The sequence below is a fragment of the Hippoglossus hippoglossus genome, chromosome 24 (genome assembly GCF_009819705.1).
Source record: "Hippoglossus hippoglossus isolate fHipHip1 chromosome 24, fHipHip1.pri, whole genome shotgun sequence".
Taxonomy (NCBI): domain Eukaryota; kingdom Metazoa; phylum Chordata; class Actinopteri; order Pleuronectiformes; family Pleuronectidae; genus Hippoglossus; species Hippoglossus hippoglossus.
Genome location: NC_047174.1, coordinates 4529827 through 4547468, shown reverse-complemented (window position 1 = coordinate 4547468; position 17642 = coordinate 4529827). Strand labels below are relative to the sequence as shown.

The 17642-nt window shown below is 42.5% G+C and overlaps 1 protein-coding gene across 2 annotated transcripts in view; it reads right to left on the bottom strand.

Annotated features, from left to right (window-relative positions):
• Nucleotides 1–1906: 1906 nt before the first annotated feature.
• Nucleotides 1907–17642, bottom strand: part of rgs6 (regulator of G protein signaling 6) — a 58254-nt gene continuing 42518 nt past the window's right edge. For both annotated transcript variants that reach the window (XM_034580977.1, XM_034580976.1), the window contains exons 5-18: nt 17391–17497; nt 15131–15182; nt 13993–14057; nt 13679–13755; nt 13236–13317; nt 13000–13074; nt 12620–12721; nt 11673–11734; nt 9794–9904; nt 8149–8274; nt 5727–5913; nt 5171–5260; nt 4663–4716; nt 1907–3813 (exon numbers count right to left, since the gene is read on the bottom strand). In XM_034580977.1, the coding sequence (XP_034436868.1) occupies nt 3763–3813; nt 4663–4716; nt 5171–5260; nt 5727–5913; nt 8149–8274; nt 9794–9904; nt 11673–11734; nt 12620–12721; nt 13000–13074; nt 13236–13317; nt 13679–13755; nt 13993–14057; nt 15131–15182; nt 17391–17497 (1241 nt within the window). In that variant the 3' untranslated portion in view covers nt 1907–3762. The remainder of the gene's footprint in view (nt 3814–4662; nt 4717–5170; nt 5261–5726; nt 5914–8148; nt 8275–9793; nt 9905–11672; nt 11735–12619; nt 12722–12999; nt 13075–13235; nt 13318–13678; nt 13756–13992; nt 14058–15130; nt 15183–17390; nt 17498–17642) is intronic.

Here is a 17642-nt window from a genome sequence, read left to right as displayed (position 1 = left end):
TGTAGCCAATAGTTAAAGCGAAGCGTCCGAGACAGTAAAAGGCACGTTAGACATTTTTTCGTATTTTACTTGACGTAAAGAAAGATGCATGAAATGTTGAAACATCTCTCGACTGGCGGGAACTTCCAAAACCTTCTAAATCTGCCCAGTGTGGTTTTCATAGAGCGAAACTAAAAACTGCTTGAAATTCCCCCTGACACTTCTTCAGAATGAGACCCTGACATTTTGTACAGTGCAAGACTGGTCAATAAATATATAATGACTTCAAACTAAGGTCTCACAGTGATTTTAAAATGTTTTACAGTTTGTCTGAAGTGAGCAAAGCTACGACACGTGCTTCAATTCAATGATTCTGTCGTGGGATGTGTGTGTGATTATGTGAACGTTGGAACAGGACATGTGGAGTCATCTATTTTATATCTTTGTGATTTTCCTGCATTTGTCCTCCATAAACCTTGTTGCCCTGTTTATCTAGATAACACAGAAATAAACATGTCATTACCTTCTCAACCCTATGTCTATAAAACCATTCATCAAGTTTACACTGGGGTACAAGTGGCCTTTTGGACTCTACTGTTAATCTTAAACTTTTTAAAAATAACCAAGAAAAGGTTTAAATATCCAGTGGCCATGGTCCGCATGTCCAGTATTTAATTTAATTACTCTATTGTCCAAGCAATCACACACAGAGCGTATTGAAACTATAATAGATTTCAGGACAAGGTGCAATCCCTCTTACATTCAATCAAGCTGCACCACATTTCACACATCGCTTCCCTAAACAAGCCGGATTTATTCAATAAAGATCCTTGAATTATTCTCTGAGAAATTTGTGAAAATGTTAAAGAAATATCTTCCAATTTTAAAGAAAGTCAACAGAAAATCCTGGAGTTCTTTCTTTTCCCCCAAGTCCCATCCTTACATCAAGTTTTGTGGAAATGTGTTTAGTAGTTTTTGCGTAATCCTGACGACAAACAAACAGGTTTACAGGTAAACAAGTAAAAACCTTTGACTTAAATACAAGCAGCAAAGTTGAGGTAGAAACTCTGACCAGATAAAAGCTGCACTAACATTAACAAACTGACTTTACTGATGTTTCCTCTGACGTGATGGTGAGAAGAATTAAAACATTTCAAAGGCGTAAACTTTCTTCCACATTCCACAATCATCATCATCAACAGATTTCACAATCGGCAGGTTGTTGTTTCTCCTCAGTGGAAACTGAAGGAACAAGGTTTCTGCAGGACACTCCCTCTGCATGGTGTGTGGCTGAAGACACGTTCAGCAGCTGTACGTGAAATATACTCTTGATAGCATCACACAGGTTGTCCTGTCCTTCTTTCAAACCAGAAGAAATACAACACAACCGGTAAGAATGATAATTGGATGAAGATTGAACAGGAGCCTCAAAGTTCCACCAGGTGGTGCAACAGCTTTCACTATCATCCAGAATGAGAGAGACTGGATCCTCTGTGTATTATTAGATTATAATTAATTTGATACTTTTATTTTCTCTCGTTAACCACACTGGACCACATTCACACTTCTTGAGTTGACTTTAAAATGTAATATTTTAGTATTCTCAGTATTAATTTTGCAATCATACATTTAAATGTCAGCCTGCTTTAATAATTAGATTTTTATCTTCTGCATAGTCATCAAGAGAAAGTGGGTTATTGAGACACTAACCTGCACTTTCACTCTGAATGCACTAGAGGGCAGCGTGTGACCACATACAACAGATGCACCTCAGGTTTGTTGAGCTGCTGTTTGGTTCCGTTACTTCAGGATCTTCTCTGTAAACGTCACATTTTTTCTATTTCCTGTGATGTAAAGCTGAGTTTCTCTGCAGCCCCTGGTGAGATCAGATGGACACACGTGAAATAACAAGCGCCACGTTCCTCTCTTCGTTGAGCATTCCTCTTTTATTATCATGGTCCTCTTTACATACGGTGAACAATGGTCAGACCCACAAAGTCCCTTGTTGCATCAGCCTGAAGTGGAATGTTTAGAAGATAGAATCAAGACTAATTCAGCAACAACTTTCTTTTTTTGTGTTTGTGAAATGATCAACTTGTCCTTCGCCTCAATGACAACAAGATTACACCTCTGTCTGTTCCACGCTGCTGTCGCGAAGCTGTGCTATTAATAGAAAGTGTGCTTACAGAGGCAGTGGTGAATGTTTTTTCTCTCAGAGGGTGAGATCATCCAAGAAATGATACAGGTGCCAGTGTAGAGACGAGATCTTGTACAATTTGTGCAGACGAAAACGAAAATAATCAAAAACGTTCTTGTTTACCTGTTTTCCAGGTCAGATCTACTGAACCTAAGCAGGTGGAGGCGGCTCCAGGGTTTTAGAGCTGGAAATAAACAAGTGTTCACCTGTAGTTTTAATCAGTCTGGAATAAGAATAACAAACACACGTGAGTTAAGGTGAATACAACACACAGGGTTTCAGCAGGGTCTTAAACGATTTGAATTTCAGGCCTTAAAAAGTCGTAAAAAGGTTAAAATATTATGTACTAGATCTTGAATATCTTTACACACTTGATTCATTTGACGCTACTTCCATCGCACCTTAAATTTGAAAGTTTTAGTGTTTAGGTGGAATGCATAGATTTCCGATGTCTCTGTGTGTTGCAGTTCTTTCTCAGTGATATTGATTTTAGCGCCTGGTGACTACAAACAAGAACAACATAGAACTGACAAAGGAGTCTTACAAACTGTAGGGAAACACTTTGGATATCTACTCAGTGAACATGACCTGTGGGGTTCCCCAGGGGTCTGTCCTTGGACCTTTCCTTTTCACTTTGTTCCTCCTGGGGTGTGTCATCCACAAACTTAACGCCAACCTCCATTTATATGCAGATGACACACAAATACTGTTCTTCTCTTCTAACCCCAGTGACTCAATCCATGCTTTAAAAGGCTACTTCACCCTATCTTTAATTATGGGGAAGTGTACGTAATCCCGGAGCTCTGATATTCTATCGTATATGTCATAGTTGACGTAGATCCTACAAAAGTTAAATTCAACTTAAAAACCTGCAGAAACCATTTAAATAAAATGTGACCACACACCAGGAAGCTAAACCAGAATCAAACACCCAGAGGACGTTAATCTTGTGTCATCCCGCTCGATCCAAAAGCTCATTTACTAAGAAGTCGGTGCACCTCTCCGCCCGTTAACACAAACGTCCTCGTGAAGAGTGAAGCAGACGTTCAGTACAAGAGTGCGGACGTTCACTGTGAACCTCCCTTATATCATCCCATAGTGAAATGGTGTGAGATAAAACTAGCTACGGCATTAATTAAGTCTCTTTTTGACATCAGTCAAGGCATTCAAGCATTCCATGTTTATATCGCTGAAAGTAAAGTGAAGGCCTCTGCAGCCGCCATGATAACATGAGTGTAGATAGTAGATAGAGAGAAACAACAGGGCCTGCTGAGGTGCAGGCGTCCGAGTAGAAACCTCCTTTAGAAGAGAAGCATTGTTTTCCCCCTGTGACAGCACTGTCCTGGTGTCAGGTCTGGTGACTTATTGCATGCTGTCGCTCCTCTTCAACTAAATCCGTGTGGAGGGGTGGGGGGGGGGGGGTTCAAACGTGGCGGCGGTCCAGTGTGGCGCCTCGTGGCTCGTTGGGTTGCTCTCACCCGCCTCCCGCAGCCACGCCCAAACGCCCCGGGGCACTTTTCCGCCTGCTCCCCAGGTGTAAGCGGCTCTTCTGGGTATGGTTCTTCCTACTCTGGATCCAGGCCTTGTCAGGACGACTGCATGAGGCCCGTGAGTCGTTTGCCCGTCAGCGACTTGCCCTGCGAGGAGGGACACAGCGAGAGGGAGGGAGGTGAGGGGGACAGATGTCTAAATGCCAGCAACTCTAAAGGCTTTCCTGAGGATTTAAAAAGAGCAGCGAGGGAGGAAGAGGTGGAAGAGAGGAAGGACCTGGTCTGGAAAAACGGGCTGATGGATATTCACAGTATAAGAACAAAAAAAACAATGATATTACAAGAAAATATCATCGTAGACTTTGAGCTAATTGAGATTTTCTTTATTGATTCTAATCCCTCATGCTCCTAGTTTGCCTATGGGGAGATGCATAGTCTGGATTATTACAGTAGCAGGTATGTGTGCACAAAAGAGGTTGAATCACTACTTATACTTTACATGAGTAGTTTTTAACACAAGTATCTGTACTTCTACTTGAGTAAACTGCAAGCGATGCTCTGGACACTTAAATTAGTGCGATGAGCAATTTGTTCATTTTTTTTTGGTTCATTTTTAAACGCTCTGCTGATTTAATGACTGAAGAGAACACGTCCCCTCGGTCGAGCAGCAATAGAAGTAAAAGATGTTTTAATCACTGAGCTCAGGCTATAATTACATTGGAACTTGTAAAAGTACAAACTGATCCTTAAAGTCAAAGTGAGCAAAAAACTAAAGGAAAGCAAGAAAATGTTTCATAACTAATAATCCAGGAACAGTTTAACACCATCTTCATACAGGAGTGGGTTTTTTTTCTACGTTTCTCTAATTTTATTCCCAATATAAGCTGAGAATTTCTTTTTTGACTGGGAAACAAACCAGATGTGTCGTTGACTAGAATTCATTGTATTTTAATGAATGCAGTTTCGTGACGAGCAGAGAGACGGCGGGACACTCACCACACTGCGAGTGAACTTCTCCAGGGAGGTGCGTCGTCCCTGCTCCGTCTCCGGCTGCAGAGTCACAGGGAAAGTAAATAAAGTGGTGTTTAAAACAGATATTTATTTGACTCCCTGTCTTACACACATGTTGAAAGGGCCGGTTCATAAATGGTAAAACACAAACAAACAGACTTCGGTCCAATTTCTGTGGATCCTTTAAAAATAAAATATGTAGAGTTAAACTTTCCTCCCTAAAAACAACTTTCTGTTATTCCTGTGTATTATTGGTTTATGTGAGTATTTTCTATCTCAGGAACCAGACAACTGGAAACTGGCAAAACAAACTGGAAAGCCAATTTCAATCATTTTTCACATTTTTCACAGTTTGGGTGAATAAAAGAAAAATGACTGACGCCCTTTTTACGAATTGACCTTGGAGAGCAGCTGTCAGTTTCTTGCATCAACACTTCAGCTTCCTGACAAAATACAGTCGGGACACAGGTGTGTGATAGATTGACGCACGTACTTTCTTCCTCGCCATCAGCAGGTCCTGGTACAAGTTGGAGCGCAGGAAGCGTGCATAGCTGTCACTTTTCATCAGTTTGTAGATGTGGTCCTGGATTGAAAGAGAGAACGAGAGAGAGAGAGAGAGAGAGAGAGAGAGAGAGAGAGAGAGAGAGAGAGAGAGAGAGAGAGTAACCTGACCTGATCTTTATTTAACTCCTCCCTTTTAAGCCCCCCCCCCTCAAACACTCCATTCCTTCCCACAATCCTTCTCTCTTTCACGCAGTCGGGCACATTGTCTAGAAATCGCCCCACAATATAAACCCATTAGCTGATATCGACGAAGCATGCGATGAAGATAAATGGGGCAGACGACGGAGTGGGATAGAGTTTCTGAAGAGGCAGCGCCGATCACCTGAAGAGATGGAAATTAAAAGTGAGATATCAGCTCTCGTATCAGGCCTCGCAGCAAAGGAGCTGGTGCACAAGCTGAGATTTATCAATATGAATTTATAAGGATCATATGGCGTATAAAAGAGTGAAGAATGATTTTCCTCCTGTGTCGTGTGTTTTCCCACCTGTGCGTCCACGTAGCTGTATCGTCCGGGGTCTTTCAGGTTGTGGCTGGTGCGTTCGTAGCTGTGGGAGTCCAGGTTGATGGAGCTGGGAGCTCCCTCGGCCAGGAACTCCGTCCAAATGTCCTGCGCCCTCTGTGCGACTTCCTGCTGAGGCCTCCTCTTCATGTCCTGCACCGCCAACCAGAACCTGGAGCAGAGAAAACCCTCTCAGGTACAGTAAAGGATTCGGGGAGGGGGAGGGGTGTTCAGCTGCAACACGCAACTTCACCACTAGATGTCACTCAATTCTACAAACTGAACCTTTAAGGATTCTGGGATTTCAAAAATCTTTTTAAGGCTACTTGGATTTTATTTTTTTAAGACTAAGAGAGCATACAAAGTTTTCACTTCATTCTAAAAATAGCCAATCTCAGACAGAAACTGCTTTGGGGAAGAATAAGGTGTTAAACATATTAAAGCATTAATCTTGGATATAAGTGGAAGGGAAGCAGGTGTTGAACTGGGAGCCACAGGTCCACTGCCTCCATTATTAGTTTGTATGTGTATTGATCTGTGGACAGGTTCAGTTATATTGAGGAGGCACCTCTGGGCTGCGTCTCTCTCCCTCCACTTCACACTCGGTGTGACTCACTCTCTGTTGATCCACGATCATAAAACCAAAAGCAATTATAGGTCCGGAAAAAGGAGACCAGGGGTGAGGAGGCCGGTGGGACGGCCGCGGGGAGGTGAGGGCAGGTGAGTGATGAGGGTGGACGCTCTTCATCGCATACAAAACCTCCAAACTATCTCACTCTTCATCCCCAGACCCTGTGCTTCCAGTTCTTTCTCTCAGATCTCTCTAATCTTTTGGCTTCGTTAACTAAATTCGACCCCTTCATGTATTTCACATTTTGTTCTGTTGCAGCTTTACATTAATATTGTTTAAATTCATTCCATCATCAATCTAGACTCAGCAGACACAGAACGACAAAGACAAAGACAAAGACAAAGGGACATGAAAAAACATCAGTGTGATAGGAACTAGAATTGACGGCGACCTTTCGAAAAATGTTATTCAACGTTTACTTTGACTTTTCAATTTTGGCCTTAGTGTTCAATGTTGTAAAACTTGTATCCGATATTTCAGCTTCATTTTTATAAAATAGGAGGAAGTGGAGACTTGTCGTCCATCTTTATCTCCAGTTTGTGGTCTATGTAAGGTCTCACAGCTGAAATGACAGAGAAGAAACCACAGAGCTCAGGTACAGGTCTGTGTTGAGGCACAGATCTGGAGAAAGGCTAGAAAACGTTCTGCTGAGAGAACAACCGTCACTGCTGCTCTCCACCGATCGGATCTTTGCGGCTGAGTGACGTGAATGAAGCTTCTCCTCTGTGACGGACGCACGGCGCCACCTAAAGGACTCGAGAAGCACGATTACCTGGTCTGATGAATCCAAGATTGAACTGTTTAAAGATTCAAATACCATCTCAATCAGCGGAATCGATTCCTAGGATCTAAAGCACTGAACTATTGCTATAATAACAACTTTAAATATGTTAAGGGTGATTTTATATGTTATATTATGTTATATTATTACATACAACATGTACCACCCAGACAAAATCTACCACCTCCTTGCTTTTAAATCACATTTTCCATTCTTGTATTACTCTGCACTGCTCTTTTTAAACCTAGTTTCCCATTATGAATCACTGGAGCATCATTTTATCTAGTTTTTATAAACTTGTTTTGCAGCTGAACCTTTTCATGTTTTCACTCTGCACATTTCCAGCATGTAAATTTATTCTTCGGTGAAAAAATAAAATCCTGTTCCACACGCTGCTTGTTTTGTAAAACTAATTTGTGCAACAACACAGCTCAACAGGATTATTTTTATTTCCCTGCTTGTGTTATTCCTGTTTGTATTATCGGCCTCTGTGAGTGTTGTTGTTTTTCTTTGTGTGTTTTCAAGGTTTTTTCTATCTCAGGAGCCAAACAACTGGAAAGTGGAAACCATGTGCAAGTGGGTTGAAGTGGTAGGCTGAAAACAACAGGGACGCCAAACAGAAATCTTTTCGGTTCCGGCTATTTTCAGGGCAGAGAAAAGCATCTGAATATTCGAGAGTGAAAATGCACGATGCTTTTGTGCAGCTTGGATTTCAAACAGAAGCATTTGTGAGATAAACCGGAGCTCAGGGACAGTCGCAGGTTTATTTTTGAGCATGTTGGATTTATTATCTTTCCCTTAAAAGTACCACGTCCTTAATTATTCACAACAAACCCACTCGCCGGAGCTGCAAATGTAAAAGTTATCACGAATTGGGAAAAGCCTCCATAAAAGTGAAAATGTGTGTGGTTGTGTGTGTGTGTGTGTGTGTGTGTGTGTGTGTGTGTGTGTGTGTGTGTGTGTGTGTGTGTGTGTGTGTGTGTGTGTGGTCTCACCGCAGGTTCTCCGAGCTGAACTCCGACTCCAGGAACTTGAGGAAGAGCTCCTGTCCCGCGTGGTCCTTCAGGGCCTCCTGCAGAGAGAAACCCCACTTCCTCACCCGCTGCTGACTGGGCTCCTTACTGGGAGAAAGGGGAGAGAGGACGAGTATAAACATCCACCTGAAGCTGCTGCAGGGAGTTGAGAGATTAGTTTAGAGGAGATTGAATTACATGGAAATGGCGGAGAGAGGCTCCGGCGTGAGGACGGCAACAGATGAACACTTGAAACCTAACGTGATTGATTTCTGAAGTGTGGTTCTTTGCCCGGGAATGGAAGAGAACATTGGAATCAAATATGACCTGATGTATTGAAGCTTAAGAGATACTGACAGTTTTCTCTTTCATTTTCATTTTTGCTTTTAATATTATGTGGGTATTACGCTGTGGCCCAATCTGATGAAACTAGGACATTATTTAATTAATCTAATTAATTCCTGCATATAAACAGGAGAACTCAGAGTCTAGTGAAACCTGTTCATTACCTTCAGACAACAGCTCATTGAGCGATCTGTCATTTCACATTCTCCTTGATTTCTCCGCTACAAGATGATTATTTATCGACTGGAGAACTGAACCTTCTTTATTCTGCGAAGGTTAAATTCTTCATGCCAGTTGATTTCCATTAACACCTGGTTTGTACACTGGCAGATTTCTTCATTTGTTTCCACAAAAACAAGGTTCGTGGAATTCAATGGAAATCAATAAAATAACCTTTCCAAAAGAAGAGGTTTCTTTCTTTGTGCGCTTCTCAAGGTCGGAGAATTTAATCCCACTCACCTGATGTTTTTACAGCTGAGATCATCCGACCAGAAATAAAGGTTAAAGGAAACAAAAAGCCCCCGAGAGGTTTTTTGTTGCTGTTGTTAATCCTCAAATTAAAATAAATCTTTCCCAGCAGAGAGAGTGAAAGAACAGTTAATACTTATCAAGTATCCAGCAACTATTAGAGATTGAGAACAAAAGCACCTTGTAATTGTTCTCTTTGTCCGTCTGGACATTTTTAAAAAGGTTCTGCAAGTAATTACACAGCAAAGCAATCAAATTATATAATATTAAAATGTTTGATTCAGAAACACCAGCGTTCAAGGACACTGGAAATAGCTGCAGCAACCCCTCAAGGCAAGGGTTGTAAGTACAAGGGGAAAACTGTTTACTTCACTGAAAAATAAATGATGTTGAATTTACTAAATTTCATTATGTCAAGTGGTTCAACAAAATTAATTAATCTAACACAGAATATATTTTAAGTTAAGTATTCTTATTTTTTAAAGTTTATTTTTTAGTACTTTTTAAATTAATAATCTGTGGAGTCTAGATGATGCAGAATAAATTGTCCACATCTGAACTATGCTCCTCTGCTGCCTTGACAAACAGTAAGATGGTCTTTGCTCCTGTTGTGGTGTAAAATGTTGTTGGCCATGAAAATCACAATTATTCCACCGCTGCACTGCGTTTACGTCATTATATGAACTTTCCCCTGACTTCCAGCGTCCCTGCTGGCGTCTGTGTGTGAAGTGTCGATTAATTTATTCAGTAAAGTGGAGTTGAAGTGTTCGCTGGCTGTGACGGTGACTCCGCCGCGCCGTCTGGTTTCTCCTACCTCGCCTCCACATCCCAGAAGGACGGATCATCGCTGGTCCAGGGGTTTGATGGTTCTGTGGCCGTCACAAACGGGTCGTACTCCATGTACTGCTCCGTGTAGGTCATCAGACTGACACACACACACACACACACACACACACACACACACACACACACACACACACACACACACACACACACACACACACACAAGGGAGGAGAGGAGGATGAGGGCACAGCCAGAGTTTAACAGTGACAGATTATCCATTCGTTCAGTGAGATCAAAATTCCGTCTGTTTACTTGCAAACGTGACTTGGAAGTTTTTCAGAAGTAAACAGAATAAGTTAACATTATCTGAATCAGCAAAGCTCAGGCGTGAACCTTCTTCTTCGAAAATCGAGATAAACAACAAGTGAGAGAAGCAGCGAAGTTTGTTTCCTGCACCGCGGCAACCATCTAGAATTCCTCTTTAATTCTCCTGAGGATGAAACTAGATGTTCCATAACCAGAGTAAAACGTTTATCCCCCGGAGCAGGTGGAAGATGTTTTTTAATGATTAAAATAGATAAAATCTTTTATTTTTTATGATTTATTTTCTTAGTTTGTCAGGGATGAGAAAAGCTTTGTGTTTTAGAAGTTTAAATCACTTTCCTCAAACTGTTCATCGCTGCAGCTCCTCCAGAACTTCACATACACAAAAACTGAAAAATCAAACCAGCTCTCCTGTAAAATTCAGACTTTGAAGTTAATGTAAACTAAGCTTCACATGTCAGGAAGTGATTTTCTACCTGTGTTGGTTAAGTCATCACATTTATATCATCATCCGTGGACATAATCTTCAACATCAGCTCAAAATCTTTGACAAAATAATATTCCCAACCAGAGAAGTGTGATCTGCTCACTGACCCAACAAGTGATTCAAACATTTACAATAACCGTCATTTGGAATCTTATCAACCAACGTGATTCCTGCCACTTGTCATGTCGCTTCTCGCACGGTTTTGGATCAACGGCCAAACTTTCCGCACGGCGAAGCACCAATTGAACTCAGCTCCACGCGTGACGACAGGAGGTCAAAGGGTCGAGGAGGCAGAGCGAGGGAACAGCGAGGAGCAATAATCTGTTTTTCTGCTCCGCTGGGGGGGTAATGGCCGTCCTGAGCGACGGAGCGGGGGAGGAGACTGTTAGGGAGGAGGAACTCCAACACATGTGTGAATAACTAAACACAATTAAACAGCCCCACATTAAATATAACATCTATAAAACTTAGAGGAACAGCAGCCTCGACCCTTTATCCTTATTCCACCCTTGAAGATCTTTTGAACATTTCCCCATTCATAAATAATGCAGTCTTACTACATGGGATCAGGGGAAAACCTCATTCTGACCTTTTTATCCAACATTTTATCTTTGATCTGATTTTACTCTTTTCTAATATGTAACAGTTTTTATTTCTGTATCTATGTTCTATTGCTGTGTGATCTTCAAATCGCTTTTGTCTGGTATTGTTTGCTTATTAATCCTATTTTTGGTATAAGGACCTTGTAACTGTGATTTTGAAAGGTGCTATATAAATAATGGTTTGTTAATATGCCTATTATTATTTTTATTATAAACATATTCCAAACTACACTTTCTTACTCCATGTTCTTCCTCTGAAAATCCACAGCATCACTTCCCTGGAACCAAACCTGAATTCCTTCCTACACTTTTGCTTCTAAACACCAAACTGGAGCCGGCGCAGGTTCGGATATACGAGTGAAAACCAAATTACCGAGTTACATCCACATGTCAGAGGAGAACAGGTTAGTGTGATTACAGACGTGCAGCAGATGGGGAAGCAGGCGACTTCAGTGAGATGGGGACTGACAAGAGAAAGATGAGACGTTTCCAGTACCTGTCAGCGACTTTAGACATTTTCAAACAGTGACGATCCAGCTGCAGGTTCAGGAAAAAGATCTGAAACAGACAGAGGTAACATTACGTTCGCACACATGACACATGTCTTGTGTAGATGAGTTGAGGTGAGAATCAAATTCAGTAATGACAAAATTCTTTGTTTTAGTAGATGAACAGTGTGATAATCAGCATTAGATCCTTGGAAACTGTGTCTGTTCAGAAAATACTTTATTCTCGACATTTCAACTCTATTCTTGGCTTATAATATATAATATAAATAATCTGATGCTGTAACTGTCTCTTGTAATAAAACTTATTTTCTACAATATGTCCGTTGTTGCACGTCGTCTTTTTCTCTTTCTGACTTTTAACCAACCTCATCAGAAACTCATCCTGTTTTATGACCCAACTTTCCTCAGTGCAGTGTTGGGAAGTAGAAGAGTCCTTGTAATTAACATAGTAGTTTAAATACTTTTTGTATGTGTACTACATTCATATTTGCGTAGTGTTTCAAGTAGATGAAAACATTTATTATGCAATTTTTGTGTCGTTAACAATGGAAATAACAATTAGAGGAAAATAAGGATTTTTATTTTTATTATAACGTTCCTTCTCTCCTGTAATTGAATCCCTGTCAACCAGCTCCGCCCCTTTCTTCTGTCAAACTGACCAGGTGATGCATTCATCAGGCAGCCACCACCACCCCCACCACCACACACTTGACCTTTGTGTAGCACACGTGCTAAAGCCAAGGGCGCGTGTTGCTCCGTGTTCGCACAGCATCATCACGGTTAAAACTCTCAGCCTGAGGAGGAATCACCACGACCGAACTCGAGCATATTAAAGCGAATATCGATTCAAAACGATTCTCTGTGGCTGCTAATCTTATCTGGAAGGAAATCAAATCACAGCTTTTAAACTGACTTCATCAGTTTGGCAATGTACCTCTTTCTCGACGTCCTCCTTGGTGCCTTTCCTGCTGAGGTGTGAAGGAGTGTGTATGGGACTCTGAGCCTGCGTTCCCTCCTCTGCCAAACCGTACACCGACTGATCCCATCCAACATGAAGCATGAGGAGAAAACAGGGGAAGCAACAACGGAGCCAGAGAATGTGTACTTGTTATTTTCTTGCAGGGAAGAAAAAGGCAAGAGAGCAAGTAGCAAGAAAGCCTCAGTGCATTGTGTTGTAGATACAGAAAAATGATTGCATGTGAATAAATCTTATTCAGGAACAGCGTTGATGTAATTTCATTATTTGTCCAAGTACGTCCACTAAAGGATTTTCTACAATTAACGTCACCTTTACTTTGTTCGTAAAGCTCGTACCTTCTTAACTCTGTGAGGGTTCTTCATGCGTCGACACTTTCTGATGTCCATCTCTGTGGTGTTCACACATCCAGGCTGGAGAAAAACAAACCCCACATTTTTTAAACACAAGCCTACAATGTTTTTCCCAGAAGAACCCAAACAGAGCGACGGAGCGATGGAGATGACACAGCAGGTGGATGGAAGATAAAGTGGGCGGCGGTAATCTCCCGTGCACAGACAGAGGCTTTACTGACCACAGGTCGGTGGACGTCCCAGAAGGCCCTCTCCTGGCTGTCAAGGATCTTCCTCTCGGTTTTATCCTTTTTCCTGTCGATCCTGCACATGAGATCAGTGGGTGAGAGAAATGTTGACGCTTCCCAGGCACCAGAATAAGTCGTAGCAGTGGAGTGAGGATCAGGAGAGGATCAGTTTGCTCCTGTATCTGTGTGTGTGTGCAGGCAATACAGCCACGGAAAGGATCGCAATCTGGAGAAGCTGAATTCAAAAATGATTTATCATGTAATCTGAGCCGCGATAATCCTTTATTAAACTCCATAACAGGAGGGTTAATGGAAATAGAAACTCATTGCTCATGTTATGTCCCACTGAGCTCACACCGCTGTTGTTTATCTTTTACCTTCGGTGCGAACGACATGGCTGCGTGCATCGTGTTGCCATGGTAGCGCGGCACACTTACTTGACCTGGGCCTCAGCTTGCATGTAGATAAACTCCCACTTCCTGGCAAAGGCTCTCTGCAGCCTGGCGAGGTTCTCCTGTTGGAGACCAGATAGAGTCACGCACACAAGTTATGGATCAAAGCACGATGTTAGTACTACATTAAATGAAGACTTTTAAAGACGGACTCTGTTCTGGGATCCAATTCAGATCCGTCACAATCTCAGACTCGCATACGTCTGACCTTCAGAGGGGGGGGGGGATTTTCTGCCCCGAACTTGACACACGGATCAATACAGAGAAGCAACAGCTCGGAGGAACGGTTGAGAACTCACCGCCTCGTAATCTGCCAGCTCCAGCCTGGTCTTATTCTGCATGGTCCGCTTGCACAGGTAGATAGCTGAGAGAGAGAGAGAGAGAGAGATGGAGAGAGAGGACTGAGGTGTGGGACTTATCTGTGGACACACTTTCCCCCTCCCTCCTTTCAACCGCTCATCCATGCATCTCTCCTCCACCGTGTACCTGCCTCACCTCCCATGGCGTGAGGGTATAATCAGTTTCCTGTCCACACATCTGGCTCCTGAAGGAGCACGAGGTGGAGTGTGAAGACGTGCCGAGCCCTGAACTCCAGACACGGCTGCTCCCTGTGACAGGCCGAGCGGCAGGAAGTGGAAACGGGATCGACTTTCTGCCGCGGAGGAGACGAGTTGTGCTGCTGCACATTTCTCAGTGGGAGGTTTTTTATTTTCTGATATAAGCTGATATTTTCTGTCAGGGTTTTTAAAAAATATGGGATTTTGAAGGCGAGTCAAAATCACACTGAGGATAGAATAAGTGTTTTATGGCAATATGTCAACATAATGTTGGAAAGATTTATTAAATTCACATTTTAGTTTCTTTAAAGCTGTTTTTGATACATTTTGTGAATGTATTTTGTCTATTTATATAAATTGTCATTGTTATTGGTGTTTGCTTGAACATTACCAACACATTTCATTTCAAATTATCTAAAAAACTACAAAACTAAATCATAATTTAGCTCATGATAGGAAGCTACAACTCTCCACTGAAAAGCAGAATAATATAATTTCATTGCGAAACGAAGTCGCTGTCAGTTAATAAGAAAAATCTGCTTTGCATCCAATCTTTTAAATGCTGCAAAATAATTGCACAGAATTTAATTGTGTTTTCCACCCAGTCGCTGTGGGTGTGATCCAGCAGAAATATTTAATCATACCAAATATCACCGGCGTGTTAAATGTCAGTATAGGTCACACGCACACTAAAAGATTGATCTAACCCGACCCTACAGTTTTTTAATTGGTTGCCACATTGAACGGTTTTACCCATTAGTCCCTAATAACCCTGTGCATGCACCAAGTATGTATCAGTATAGTTGAGATGAGCATCGTGGGACTGGGGCAAACCCAGAAATATTCACTTACAGCTTCAAAGGTATTTAAAGGTTCTCACCATAATCGGTGTTTTCAGGCTCCCAGCAGTTGGACGGCCAGAAATATGGAGCCTGAGGGGAACAAAGTGAAAGATGAGACGCAGACAGATGAGGATGTTTCTTCTTCACGAACACAATCGTGATGCTTCATTAATGCAAAAATATCGGCTCACTTTCAAAAGCACAAACTCGGTGGCGGTGACCTCGTGAAACTTTTGTTCTGCCTCGGAGACGCAGCGGTGATACGCGACTGCCGTGCGCCGTTATGTGAGCAATCAAAACATTTTTTTATTACCACGAGTGAACGGATTTCGGAGGAGCTGACTCATAAAAACCTTTCCCACCAGCGAGAGGCGTCCTGGGGAGGTGCAGACGAGCTGGGAGTGGCCCAGCGACACAATAAAACAAGGAGCGCTGAGAGCCGCCGAGTAAACAATGGGAGAGCAGAACAATAACGGCAGCAGACGAAGAACAGATGCTGATGAGACTCGTATTTGATATCACAGGGCTTTGAATCACACTTTTACATTGTGTTTGACTTATTTCAACTATGAGAGACACGACATGGTGTCAATTGTGTTGATTTTCTCTTTGCTCTGCCTGAAAAAGGTGATTATCTTTGTGAAGCTTCTCTACTACGATTAACAGCCCTCGTCCTCCTCCTCCTCCTCCTCCTCTTCCTCCTCCTCCTCCTCCTCCACTCCACTTTGAAGGACGAGAACCTTAAGGTCAAACGCACGGCGATGTGCACAACCATCTGGTTTAATTAAACTGCTCCTCCAGCTCCGGTGGAGACGCAGCCCTCTGACAACGCCGGGTGAATTGGAAGGAAGACGGAGCTGCACAGAGATCAGTGTAATCTCTCGCCACGTGCCGCCCTGCCGTTTCCCGGAGGAATTGTGAAAACATTGTTTCCTCGTTTTTTAATTAGGAAATTCAGGATAAAAAAAAAAAAAAACAGCCAGGCATAATTAATCGGTGACTTTAATGTTGCTGTTTTATCTGTGAACAGAGGAGGAGGAGTAGAGCGTCTGTACTTCTCTCTGTGTGAGGCTTGTTGGTGGCCGCCCACTCAGTCCAGAACCCAGATCTGCTTCCCTCGCTCACTCGCCCTCGCTTGATGAATATTTTAACAGAGCGCCATTCATTTTTAATGGGGTCCTGGGACGCCAACGTAGTACTGAAGAGGCTGCAGACAGTGGACCGGGCCCTTTTGTCATCAGGATCAAGATTGGTGTGTAATTCCATGACGGAACAAGTAATCCCCTCTCCGGCTGATCGGGGTCTTTGTGAAAGGGAGCAATTTCCACAATCAGATTAAGGAAGGAATTAGATGAAGCTTAGGTCTGTTACAAAAGGCACAAGAAAAGAAGTAATGTTGTGTAATCTGTGCACAATAAAGATTAATAACCCGACCAATCTGGTGCCACTTTTCCCTGCAGTGACTTCATGTAAGAGCCATGTGGGCCGGGCACCTTTAGTACGTGTAACTAATATATCTGTGCTTCAAAATCAATGTATTGGCTTCCTTCTTCTTCTACTTGGCCACTTTGATGCTGGATTTCATATCAGGTGACCAAAGAGAAAACTTGAGTCCGTATCAAGTGACCAAAAGGAAGTTGGACAAATGACAATGAACCCACCGAACTATTTATTAACCTTTAACATCGAGCCCCTTGAAGCCAGTTTTCACAGGACTCACTTGGCTGCACAGCAAGAAGCGGTAACCCACCGTGATGTCACCCATTGGTTTGTGAGCTGCAGTTTCAAAGCCTCGATTCTGGCATGTTGTCCAGCGCCATCTTGGTTTTAGTAAACCAAAAGTAACCATATTTGGAAGAGGGGGGGAGGAGCCTGACTGAGAGCTGGAGGACACGCCCACCTACACCTGCGACCTGCACCCACTGATGTTACTAGCTGCCAATGCTGATTATGCTTTATCGTCTATTTGACTCTAATTGGGACCATAATTTACGAAATGAACATTATTCCGTTTTGAAGACGACTTGAACTCCTTACGAAAATGTTTACCGACGTTATAAATCAAGTGAGAGGTCGGGTCATAGACTTCTAAAGAAACAAACAGTGGAGTCGCACTCTGCTGGTCATTTGAGAGAATACAGGTTTCATGTACTTCATTGGCTTCACCTTCCGACATCTAACCTGTCCAGCTATCTCCACTCCATCTCCACTCTTTATAACATAGATTAAAGATTATTTATTGATTCTAAATGCAGCTACTGTTACCGTGTCTGTGTTTCACCGGATCCTCTCTCTCACCTGAAAGCGATAGAAAGCGCCGTCGTCTTTGAGGGAGAGAACATGATCTGAGATTGGGAAGAAGTATCCCTGAGCTGCGATGAGACTCCCGATGTGCATGGCCTCGGCTGCGGAAGGAACAACACATGGAATACAGATCACAACATATCATCTGTAATGCATTATGCTATGTGGATGGAATTCACTGAGCTGTCACATTATCAGGAGAAAGCTACACATACACACGATTTGCATTCATGACATAAGGTATAA